The 12,951-nt window shown below is 41.8% G+C and overlaps 1 protein-coding gene across 4 annotated transcripts in view; it reads right to left on the minus strand.

Annotated features, from left to right (window-relative positions):
• Positions 1–1,986: 1,986 nt before the first annotated feature.
• RGS22 (regulator of G protein signaling 22) overlaps positions 1,987–12,951 on the minus strand; it is a 145,281-nt gene continuing 134,316 nt past the window's right edge. For all 4 annotated transcript variants that reach the window (XM_051844670.2, XM_051844669.2, XM_051844668.2 and 1 more), the window contains 4 exons: positions 7,675–7,776; positions 4,383–4,476; positions 4,189–4,269; positions 1,987–2,400 (listed from right to left, as the gene is read on the minus strand). In XM_051844670.2, the coding sequence (XP_051700630.2) occupies positions 2,378–2,400; positions 4,189–4,269; positions 4,383–4,476; positions 7,675–7,776 (300 nt within the window). In that variant the 3' untranslated portion in view covers positions 1,987–2,377. The remainder of the gene's footprint in view (positions 2,401–4,188; positions 4,270–4,382; positions 4,477–7,674; positions 7,777–12,951) is intronic.

Here is a 12,951-nt window from a genome sequence, read left to right on the forward strand (position 1 = left end):
GCCATCCTCCACTGCACTCCCGGGCCACAGCAGAGAGCTGGCGTGGAAGAAGGGCAACCGGGACAGAATCCGGCGCCCCGACCGGGACTAGAACCCCGTGTGCCAGCGCCGCAAGGCGGAGGATTAGCCTAGTGAGCCACAGTGCCGGCCTACTTTAGCTACTTTCATCTGATAAATAATGTCTTACTTTCAATAACAAATTATGAAGCATGCAAAAATTAAAAAAAAAAAAAGAGAAAGCATCAGAATTAGACTCAGTTATGGCAGAGATGTTGGAATTATTAGAACACAAGTTTAAAATAACTATGATTAACACGTTAATGTTACCAGAGAAGGCAGAGCCCTTGTCTTTGTGCAAGAAAGAACTCAGGCGTGAGACAGAGAGCAGGGGAAAGCAAATAGCGAGGTTTATTAGGGCAGGGACATCCGTAAGAGCGGATGGGCACCTCTCCAGACAGGACCTGAGAGAGTTCCCGGTTTACATGTAGGCTGGGGCTTTTAAGGGGATGGGTCTTGTCTTCCTCTCTTCTCCTGGAACAAAGGACTTCTTGGATGTAAATACTAAAAATTCCTTTCTGAGTTTTCCCCCTGCAGTTATCAGACAGGAGGAAGCCTGACCCTGGTTAGAGGACAGATGGGCAGGACCCCCAGGAAGATCAGGATGGGGCAGGATGTTTGAAGTGCAGATACTGGGCTGCACCTGGAAGGTTATGGAGATGACTTTGAGATGCAGATGCTGTATCTAGATGTCAACTCCTTAGGCCTTTGTCACACACACATAAGCTCATTTCTGACTTCCTACCTAACATTAAGAGTTCCACTAAAATAGTAGACAATATATAAGAACAAATGTGGAATGTTAACATAGATATGGAAAGTGGGAATGCTAGAAATAAAAAACACAGTAGCAGAAATGAAGAATACTTTTGATGAGTTCATCAACAGACCAGATACAGCTAAGGAATGAACCTGGAAAGAGATCCATGAAGCCCTATACAGTTCTTTTAAAGTAGCATTTTACTAGTTCTAATTGTGTATTGCAAACTCTAGGACAACCTGTAAGAAATTTCTAAAAAGAAGTATAATTGATAAGCAAGAGGGGAAGAGAAAATGGAACCACTAAAATGTTCAGTTAAAACCCAAGAAGGCTTATCCTCCACCTGCGGCGCCGGCACCTGTGGTCCTGGTTGGGGCACCAGATTCTGTCCCGGTTGCCCCTCTTCTAGTCCAGCTCTCTGCTGTGGCCTGGGAAGGCAGTGGAGGATGGCCCAAGTGCTTGGGCCCTGCACCTGCATGGGAAACCAGGCAGGGGGGGTACCTGGCTCCTGGCTTCGGATCAGTGCAGTGCGCTGGCTGTAGCAGCATTTGGGGGGTGAACCAACGGAGGGAAGACCTTTCTCTTTGTCTCTCTCTCTCACTGACTAACTCTGCCTGTGGGAAAAAAAAATAAAAAACAAGAAGGGACAAGAGTGGGAGACAAAAAAGGAAATAAAGAACAAGGACAATGAATGGAAACTGGCACAAACTCCACGGGCACAGAGGATGGGGTACTGCAGGAGCATAGAGAATTATAGGATTCCAATGATTTTTTAGAAAGTAGTCCCAAACTCTCTGCTTCAGAAGAAAGACGATTTCTGAGGTAGGTCTCCTGCAACTTCCCCCTTTAAAAATGTCTAATTATTTTCAGAGAATTCAGAATGACAGTTGCTACTTTGAAGAAAGTTTCCAGGACTGCATAAACTAGAAGCTTAACCTGATAATCCGGGTCATCGTCTTTGGAGTTCATGGGTCAAGAGGTCCATAGACTCGGGTCCTCCTAGCTCACTTCTCCCACACTGCTCTTTCCCTCCAGAAAATGTATAGAGCTGTGTGGGTTTGCTTTCCCCACGTGCAGCCCAGGAACTACTGAATGAGATTCTTGGGGAGTGGGTTCAGAAAATGTACATTGCTAGCAAATGTCACAAATGAGTCTTATGCACACTGAAGTGTGAGAACTAATGCTTTAATTTATGGTTCCTGTAGAGTTGGGGATGAGGTGGGGGAAGGCACTTCCCTTTATGTTTGGGCCAATTTATTCCTAGGAATATTCACCCCCTAACACTTGAATGTATCTGCTAACCAAATACAGTAAATGCTCAAGGAATACTTGTTGAACAATTACTTCAGGACTGTGATCACCAAAAAGTTTGATTCTTCCAATCTAGATAGCAGTCATTTTATTCTAAATAAGTTTGACATTTTTTACAGTCTTGCATATCATATGTGTATACTAGCTGTAGTCTTAAAACTGTGGAAGTAAAACAAGCCAGACTTCATTTAGATGCCTAGGCCTGCTTCAATGCAGACCATCAAAAAATCACTGGAGCTCTCATGTCAGTTAACTCGGATTGGAAAACATTCCTGCAAAAGAAAAACAAATGAAGAAAAACATAAGCATATATGGGAACTATAAATCCAAAACAACAACAACAACAAAACTCACATGGAGTTCTCCTAAGGACCAAGAAAGTGAACAGCTGTGTTAGCATACCCTAAATGTTGGAAGCACTGTGTGGGGTTGGCCTAACAGGACCCAGCAGAAGGGAGCAGTGGCTAGGGTAAACTAGAAAAAAAATGAGGGGTGTTGGGGCAGGCGTTTGGCCTAGAAGTTAAGATGCTTGTTAAGGTGCCCACATCCCAGGCACCTGGCTTCCACACCCACCTCTGACTCTGACAGATGCTGTGAGGCACTGGTGGCTCAAGGAATTGGGCCCCTGTCACTACTGAGGGAGACCTGCATTGAGTTCCTGGCTCCTGGCTTCATTCTGGCCCAGCCCCAGTGATTGCAGGCATTTGGAGAATGAACTACCATATAGGAGCTCGCTCGCTCGTTCACTTGCTCGCTCTCTTTCTGTCTTTCAAATTAAAAATGAAATAAAATAGGGGCCTGTGTTGTGGTATAGGAAGTTAAGCCTCCACCTGCAATGCCAGCATCCCATATAGGTGCTGGTACAAGACTTAGCTGCTTCACTTCCGATCCAGCTCCCTGTTAATGTGCCCTGAGGAAGCTGCAGAAGATGGCCCAAGTGCTTGGGCCCCTGCACACACATAGGAGATGTGGAAGTGGCTCCAGGCTCCTAGCTTTGGCCTGGCCCAGCTCTGGCCATTGCAGCCATTTGCAAAGTGACCTAGTGGATGGAAAATATTCTCATTCTCTCTCTCTCCCTCTTTCTCTCCCCCATCTTCTCTCTGAAACTCTGCCTTTCAAATAAACTTAAAAAAATCTTTTAAAAATAAAATAAAATAAGACAAAATAAATGAGTAGGCTAAGAATATTAAGACCTCCCAAGAACCAGAAAACTAAGGATTTTAAGAAACCAAAAAGCTAATCTGCAAGATGAAAGAGAAAGAGGACTTTTAAGCGGGTTCTTAAAGTACTGGGTTAGTGGGTTACACATACACTACATTATGCTGATAGATTAATTGGCAAGGGACTTGTGAAATGCTGTTAGTATTCAATGGAAACTGTATATTCACATCAATATCTGTATGAGAGGAGGGCACAAGCTTGATTTTTTATTTTATTTCCAGTTCCTTCTTTTATTCCCAACTTAGAAAAACTGAGCGAGAGCCCATTCTTCCATACATGTTCTGTATGGAGGGGAAGATAAGACAAGTAGTAAACAGAAGCAATAAATGATCACTCTGCAGAGGTCTTTCTTCCTAGGTGACTGTGCCATTCAAAATAGAGGCAAAGTTCTCCTCCTACCATCGATTTGTTAGTGGAGCATATATGAGTGTGTGTGTGTGTGTGTGTGTGTGTGAGAGAGATGTGCATGAGTGTATGTACTAAAAGCTCATGATGGGACCAACTGTCAGAATATGCTGCTCCTTGCACCTATCAGCAGCAGGACGTATATACTCATATGAATGTTATCAGTCTGGAAAAATGGTATATTTTGGTTTTTCCTCCTCAGTAGAAGAGAGAAAACAAAAGACAGGCCACAGACACAGACACACATAGACACACAGACACACACACACACACACACACACACACCCTACATTCTCTCAACATAGGGATCAGAACAGTTAGGGAAAATCAGTTTTCCTCTCTTCCACCCACGAAATTCCAAATGGGCATGTAAGAGAAAGAACTCCAAAAATAAGAAAGAAATAGCTAAAGACATACTGTAACTGGAAACTCACTCTGGGCGGTGTGGGAAGACAAATTCTTTTTCAAAGACAGAGCTGAACCAGTAGACCTAAAATTTGTAAGAGATGGTGAGCCTGTACAAAAATAAGAGAATTAAGAAAAACAGTGAATTATTGACAAAGCCCTCAAAAATTAACCTGCAATAGAGGATAACAAAGCAACTGTGCAAGCAAAAACCAAAAGTTACCTGTAAACAACTTTTTTTCCAATTCTTCTTGGATTTTAAGAAGAATTCTCTCCTGTTCTAGAGCTTCTATATACTTTGAGTAGCACCAGGTTGGCTGGCAAAACAATTTTCAAAGTTAATTCTAGAAATGTTTGCTTCCAGAAATAAACTGAAGGTAAGACAGCTTATACCAGCCCCTTCGTTTAAACTTTTATTGCAGTATAACATATTTAAAGAGAAGGTACATATCCTAAATTTATGATGATAATAGATTTTCACAAACTGAACTTGCAGCCTTTTAACTGGGTACCACAAATTATTATCAATTTAGCTTACACTCCATTTTCATGAAAATATTTATGGGCAAGTGCTGTGGTATAGCAGGTTAAGCTGCCACTTACAACACCAGCACCCCATATCAGAGTACTGGTTTGAATCCTGGCTGCTCCACTTCCAATCCAGCTTCCTGTTAATGTTTTGGGAAAGCAGCCTAAGTACTTGGCCCCTGCCAACCATTTGGGAGATTAAAATGGAGTTCCTGGTTCTTGGCTTTTGCTTGGCCCAGACTTGGCTGTTGCAGCCCTTTGGGAAGTGAACCGACAGGTGGAAGACCTCACTTTCTCTGTCTCACTCTGCCTTTCATGTAAGTTACTAACAAAGTAGGTAAGTAAATAAATAAATTTAAAAATGAATATGATGAAATAAAGGTACATTTTGCTAGAGCCTTGATGTAAAATTCTCTCAATTTTTGATATTCATTTATTTGAAAGGCAGAGTGACAGAGAAAGAGAGAGAAAGAGAGAGAAATCACCCATCAGCTGATTTATTCCCCAAATGCCCCCCCCCCCCCTCGACAGGCTGAAGCCAGGAGCCAGGAACTCCATGAGTCTCCCACATGAGTGGCAGTAACTCAAGAACTTGAGCCATCATTTGCTACTTCCCAGGCACATTCGCAGGGAGCTGAATCAGAAGCAAGGTAGCCAGGACTCAAATGGGTTCTCTGATATGGAATGCAGGCATTCCAGGTAGAAGCTTAACCCACTGTGCCACATGCCTGCCCTTTGATCTAAAATTTTTTAATTCTCTGGTTAGGGTGCTGGTGGGGACATGAAAATAACTATATTATTTCTCAATAAATCAATGTCACAAAACTTTATAGTTATCTTGATAGTTACTCAAGTCACATCTATCTATTACATTGAATTGTGAATTTCAGCACTTTGGAAAGATCCAATTCTGTATTTGGATTAATTAAAAATATTTACTGTGAAAAATCTACCTAAAACAAAGGCATACACAGGGTATCCATACTTGTAAACTAGCAATGTACTACTATTTTACAAGTTGCCAGGGTAATTAAATAGCAATAATAAAATAATAATAATAATAAAATTTATATTTAAAAATGCCTTTGGTTTCCAAAAGCTTTTTAGTTTCTTAAGAATCCTGTGATGGGGCCAGTGCTGTGGTGCAGTGGGTTAAAGCCTCAGCCTGCAGTGCTGGCATCCCATATGGGCAAGGTTCAAGCCCCAGCTGCTCCACTTAGATCCAGCCTCTGCTCTGGTCTGGGAAAGCAGTAGAAGATGGCCCAAGTGCTTGGGCTCCTACACCCATGTGGGAGACCCAGAAGAAGCTCCTGGCTCCTGGCCTCAGATTGGCGCAACTCTGACCGTTGTGGTCATTTCGGGAGTGAACCAGCAGAATGGAAGATTTCTCTGTCTCTTTCTGGCTCTACCTCTCTCTCTAACTCTGTCTTTCAAATAAATAAAATAAATCTTAAAAAAATAATCTTTCGCTATATGACAGGATCTCATCAGCATTATCATCATCATCCCTTTCTCTCTCTCTCCAACACATAAGGAAATGGGTTCAAAGGAGGTCATATGATTATTTTCAGACTTTTAGATAACAATGACTTTTAAGTGACAGTAAAAATTAGAAGCCTGGTATCTAACTTCCCCTTTATTTTTATAGCATGCTTCCAAAATTTAATCTTAGTTTTTTGCTAACAAATATATTTCCACATGGTCTTATTAGATATATCTTTTTCACTATCTAGTTCTAGAAAATTGGCCACTTCTCTCGGTAAGAGTTTCATAGTCTATCAGTTGGTTATCTCAGTTGAGTAGTTGAACTTATTTGAAATTCCTAAATGCCAAAAAGAGGCCAATGTTGTGGCACAGCAGGTTAAGCACCCAGCACCCCATATTAGAGCACTGGTTCAAGTCCTAGTGGTTCCATTTCAGATCCAGCTCCTCCTAATGCAAGTGGGAAAGTAGCAAAAGATGGCCCAAGTCTTTGGGCCCCTGCACCTACATGAGAGACCAACATGGACTTCTGGGCTTCTGGCTTCAGCCTGCACCAGCCATGGCTCTTGGGGTCATTTGAAGAGTTTAACCAGTAGATGGAAGGGCTCTCTCTCTCTCTGCCACTCTGCCTTTTAAATAAATAAATTATTTTAAAAAGATTGTTTCCTTTTTTAAATAAAAAATTATCTAAGAGGCAGAGAGAGTTCCCATCTGTTGTACTCATCAAATGTCAACAGTGCCTGGGGCTGGGGTTGGGCTGACAGAGCTAAAGCGGAAGTTGGCAGCCAGGAACTCAATCAAGATCTCCCAAGTGAGTGCCAGGCACCCAGTGACTGGAGCTACCATGCTGCTTCCCAGGGTCTGCACCGCTGGGAAGCTGCACTCAGTAGCCACGGGTGATTGTCCAACCCAGGTACTCTGATACGGAACATGAATGTCTTAACCGCTAGCCAAATGCCTGCCCCAGATTGACTCTTGAGCTGGTGTTAGACTCTAAAACATAGATGTTCCCAGTACAAGTCACACACACAGAAAAATGACATAAATTAAACTCATGAAACTTGAAGAAAGTATGAATGTGCTAGTTATACATGTAAATATAAACATTAACATTGCAAACACTGGCCAATCTTATGACCACTCAAAAAAATGAAAAATTGAGACAGCATTTGACGTTCTTCTCCCATCTCTTAACTCAGAAATTTAACAAGTTATATATGCTCTATGTTGTTCTATTATCTCTCTAATTCTCTTTTTCAATAAGATGGTCATTTCAACTTCAATTTAAATCATCTTCATATGTATTGAGAAGTTATTTTCTGTGATTGCGTTATCCAGGATCAGCTAAACTTTTAATGTTCTAGGAAAGCTCATGGGGATTCCCTTCCAGTCTCTCCTGGTATTACAACTGCAGCCTCATTTTCAAATAAATGCAACTTTAGTTACTGCTCTGCTACTCAACACTCTAGAAAGAAAGTGAGATCTGTGCCATCTTGTCTGCTTACCTGTCGGCCGTATGCCTGCAGGTCTAGGAAAGAGTCACTGGCTATCACAGGTGTTTTGACAGTGGACCCTGCAGCAGCACTTGTATATTGTTTGATTCCAATCTGTAATTATATGAAGTTAAATTATTCCAAAACAAATAATGCTATGTTAAAAGAAACTTATAGTTAAGGAGTCAACATCATATTAAAAATATTTCATAGTTAAGTGCTAAACTTGAGGTTTCATCAAGTTAATAGTGACAGTCTACTGTTGGGCTGTTTAATTAAAAAAATAAAAGATTTATTTTTATGGGGCCAGGACTGTGGTCCAGAGGTTTAAACCACTGCCTGCAGCACCAGCATCCATATGGGCACCAGTCCTGGATGCCTGACTTCTGATCCAGCTTCCTGTTAATGCACCTGGGAAAGCAGCAGAAGATGGCCCAAGCACTTGGGTTCCTATACCCACATGGGAGACCCAGATGAGACTCCTGGCTCTTGACTTTGGCCTGGCCCAGCCTTGGCCATTGTGGCCATTTGGGGGGTGAACCAGAGGATAGAAGATATCTCTAGGTCTGTCTGTCTCTTTCTGCCTCTCCCTCTCTCTCTGTAACTCTGCCTTTCAAATAAATAAATAATTTTAAAAAATATATTTTTTTACTTACTTAAAAGTCAGAGAAAGAGAGAAGAAACACAGAGATCTTTCATACTCAAGTTCACTCCCTAGATGGCCTCAATAGCCACAGCTGGATCAGGCTGAAGCCAGAAGCCAGGAGCTTCACTTGGGTCTCCTACATGAGTGGCAGGGGTCCAAACACTTAGGTTACCTTCTGCTGATTTTCCCAGGCCATTAGAGGGGAGCTAGATTGGAAGCGGAGCAGCCAGGACATGAACCAGTGCCCATAAGGGATGCTGGCATTGCAGGCAATGGCTTTACCTGATATGACAGACACCACAACACCAGACTCTAATTTTCTTTTCTTTGTTTTTTTATTTGAATGGCAGAATCAGAGACAGACAGACAGAGAGAGAATCTTCCATCTGCTGATTTAATTCCTAAATGCCTTCAAAGCCAGGGTCAGGGCGGGTTGAGGCCAGGAGCAGACATTTCATCTGGATCTCCCACATGAGCGGTAGAAATCCAAGTACATAGGCCATGATATATATAACCTATAGGATATATATAGGATATATATGATATATATATATAGTGTTTATATATAGTATATACAGTATTATATATATAGTATTATGATATATATAGTATACATATTTTATACACACACACACACACACACACACACAGCCTCTCAGGTGTGCAACCCAGAACCCAGAAGCTGGATTGGAAGCAGAAGCAGGACACAATCACAGACACTCTGACACAGGATGTGACCATCCCAAATGGTGGATTAACCTGCTGTGACATAATGCCTGTCTCAGTTCTTTAATTTTCTTTAATAGTAATATAAAAATATTTAGAAATGAGAAAAATGAAACTGAATATAAAAATCACTCCCAAAAAAAGCTTTAAGAAAAATCACTATAAACATTTTACTGAATATCCATCCAGATTCCTCACTAGGGAAAATGCATAGATCTCTAATTATAATCTATATTTTCAATATTTATATTTTATTACACAAATTTCTATAAATGGAATCAATGTAGAAGTGTTCTTTCTTAAATTTAATTTTACTTAAAGTCAGACACACAGAGAGAAACAGAGAAAGACAAAGAGAGAGAGAGAGCTCCCATCCACTTTACTCTCCCAAATGCTTAGGTAGCCATGGATGGATCAGGCTAAAGCCAGGAGCCAGGAACTCAATCCAGATCTCCCATGAGTGTGTAAGGACCCAAGTACTTTAGCTATTATATTCTGCCTCCCAGTGTGCAACCAGCAGAAAGCTGGATTTTGAGAATGGAGCTGATACTCGAACCCAGGCACTCTGATGTGGGATGTATGTGTCCCAGGCAGGATCTTAATTAACTTTTACGCCAAATGCCCACCCCTAAATGTTCTTTTCAAATCTACTTTTTCATGGACAATATGTTGTGCAAATGTTGCTATGTGAATAAATATAGAGCTGTGATGTAAGATGAACTTTTGTTATTACTTACCGTTGTATATCTACTTGTAGAACATTTAACATGCATTCAAATATTTGTTGGATGATGAAATGAATAAATTGCATATCACCAGTTTCTGTGGGTGGATGGTCTTAGCCACGCAAATATTTGTTGCATGATAAAGTGAATAATCTATATCATCATTTTCAACAGGTGAGTAAAGGGATACACCATAGATAACTGAATGCCTCCTCAAGGGGTCAGTGTTGTGGTGCAGTGGGTTAAGCTTGTGATGCCAGCGTCCCACATCACACTGTTGGTTCGAATCCTGGCTGCTCTGCTTCAATCCAGCTTCCTGATAATGTGCCTGGGAAGGCAGGAGATGGCCCCATTTGCTCGGGCTCCTGCTATCCATGTGGGATTCCAGGGTGTTCTTGGCTCCTAGCTTTGGTCTGGCTTATAATGGGCTGTTGTGGCCATCTGGGGAGTGGATCCATAGTTGGAAGATCTCTTTCTCTCTCAAACTCTCCCTCTCTGCCTCTCTGCCTTTCAAATAAATAAACAAAAATAAATATTTTAAAAATAAGTGTCCTATTATAAATTAATTCAGGTTTTGACTATTATAAATGATGTTCTGTACACACATCTTTGTGCACTTTCTTGATTCTTCCTCTTAGAATACATTCTAAAAGCATATTTGCTAGATTAAAAAGAATGAACAATTTAAACAATATTATATCAACTGCCCTTTAGCAAGCAAGTACCATTTTACATTTTCTCCAAAATATTTGAGCTTGCATGCCATTTCTCATCACCTCAATCAATACTGGGTCTTCCAAAATTTTCTTCTTGCCAGTTTTCATGTCTTTAGTTACCAGCAAGGCTGAACATATTTGAATGCTTTTATTCACTTGTATTTCATTTGTAAATTGCCTGTTGATGCTCTTTTCCTGGTTTTCTGTTGAGTATTTTTCCCTGATTTACTCTACTACTTACATCATATGTTTCCTAATTTGCCTGTTAATTTTGCTTATTTTTTACCATTTAAAAGTTGGGGGGCCAGCACTGTGGTACAGCCACTGTCTATGATGCCAGCATCCAATATGGGCACCAGTTGGAGTCCAGGCTCTACTTCTGATCCAGCTCCCTGCTAATGTGCCTGGGAAAACAGTAGAAAGTAGCCCAAGTATTTGGGCTCCTGCGCCCCCAAGACCCAGAAGCTGCTCCTGGATCTTGGCTTGGATCAGCCCAGCTCCAGCCATTACAGCCATCTGGGCAGTGAACCAGCAGATGGGAGAACTCTCTGTCTTTGCCTCTCTTTCTGTAACTCTACCTTTCAAATAAATAAATTTTTTTAAAGTTGGAAATTTTTATTTAGTTAAATCACTGTGATTCTTTGTTCAATTTGCCACTGTTCATTGTCTATCTCAGAAAAACGACTACCACAACATGACTGTGACTATAAACTTCTAGTTTAGGCCATTGAAGATTAGAGATGGGACTTGAGCACCCCCTTGACTTGCATCCTCTGGTGTATTTTAACAAAAACCAGGAGGAAAAGAAAGCTAGGCATCAGAAGAAATGCAAAGGTAGGTGTAAGGCCTATTAAAGGCTGCTCTGTACAGTGATCTGCCCTCAAAGAGACCCAACAGGCCAGTCCACTGCAGTGGCTTTCAATGTGGAAAGACAGGGCTTCAACAGAAGTCAGCTTATGAAGAGCCCTGGCAGCTATGCCAGTCAAGAGTTGCATCACCGGAAATGGAACTTCCCCAGAGCCAAAGAGCCACAGATCTTGCTGGCTCTAAACTGAAAAGCCCTTCACTTGACCCAGCTTCCAAACCACCACAGCTGAGCGGACGGCCAAGTAGGGTCAGTAACGTTGCAGACAGAACTGTAAATTTCCTGTTAGAGATGCCACCTGCCTTTACCTGGCCAGCTCTCCTCCCAGGCCAGCTAGGTAATGGAAGTCAACAGGGTGCCTTCTGCAAGGAGGTTCACACCTCCCTTAGGATGCACCCCATGTGAGGAGATAGATAGGTCTGGGCCTCATAACTGACAAGACCTTAAAGCCCACCTGATTATTATCAGGCCCCTTCTGTCAGTTTCTATTTGCCTCTCAACCTGAGAACTTATTTGTGGCTTAGATAGCACCTTTCTTAGGTCCTCTAATAATGACTCTGTCCTTTTTTCTAGACTCTGTCTAGCCCACTTGGGGCTTATTCATTTGTAATCATAGCCTCTACTCTTACATTAATGGCTCTGCTCCTGACCTGTGTGTATTGATGGTCCTCTCCCCAACTTAATATTGTATAATTGCTCAGAATTTCTCTACAGACAAACCTCTCTACCTGCAAAAGATGACTGGCTTTTCTCCCAGTCTTGGTTGAGATCAGCTTTAAACCACATCCATAAGATAGTTTTCACAAGGGTCCAGAGACCCCTCCTCATTTCCTCTCCTCTATGAAATCCTCTTATTACTTGGTTAATGCCACTATTAGGACCATTGGTTGCTCCTCTCACCCTGTCTTTTATACTACCATGTCTGTTTAAGTGTTTACAGGAGGTGATAATGGAATGAACCAAGGCCTTCACCAGCCAGGCAGTCAACCAAATACTGTTACAGGGATATACTCGGCTCCCCACCCAGGCGGCAGTGGCTTGAGACATCACCCCATGCCAACAGAGTACTTTGTTGCCCCATGTCAGCAGGAAGTAGTTCTAAAGACAGATCATCGTCCCTCTACCCCTCCTGATCTTTTGGTGCTAATGTAATCCCATAAAACTACTGTTTTATAAAAAATAAAAGGGGGGGAATGTTAGGAAAATGGCACAGTCTTATCTATAGTGTAATCTACACCCTGACACCATCCTAGGCTCTAGCCCCCTGCCATTGCTGGAAGCCAGGTGACCACATGGCCCAACCACTGGTGTCAGCTCCACCCCCATCCTAATGGGATCTGCTGCTTCTACAAAGTTTTAAGAGGCACCTGTTCCTGAACACGTGGCTCTGTCTCTCTCTCTCTGTTTCTTGATCTCTCTCTCACTCCCTCTCTCTTACACTCTCCTTCTCCCTCTTTTCCTTCTTCGCCCCTTCCCTCCGGTCTGTTGGGTTTCCCCCAATTTTAAGTACCTGTTATTAAACTAGATTATATAAAACTAAATGAAACTTTTTCACAAGATTCTTTCTCCTATTATAACTTTCCATAGACTACCTAGTTCCATTTGATTTCC

Source organism: Oryctolagus cuniculus, chromosome 6 (assembly GCF_964237555.1).
Source record: "Oryctolagus cuniculus chromosome 6, mOryCun1.1, whole genome shotgun sequence".
NCBI classification, from domain to species: Eukaryota; Metazoa; Chordata; class Mammalia; order Lagomorpha; family Leporidae; genus Oryctolagus; species Oryctolagus cuniculus.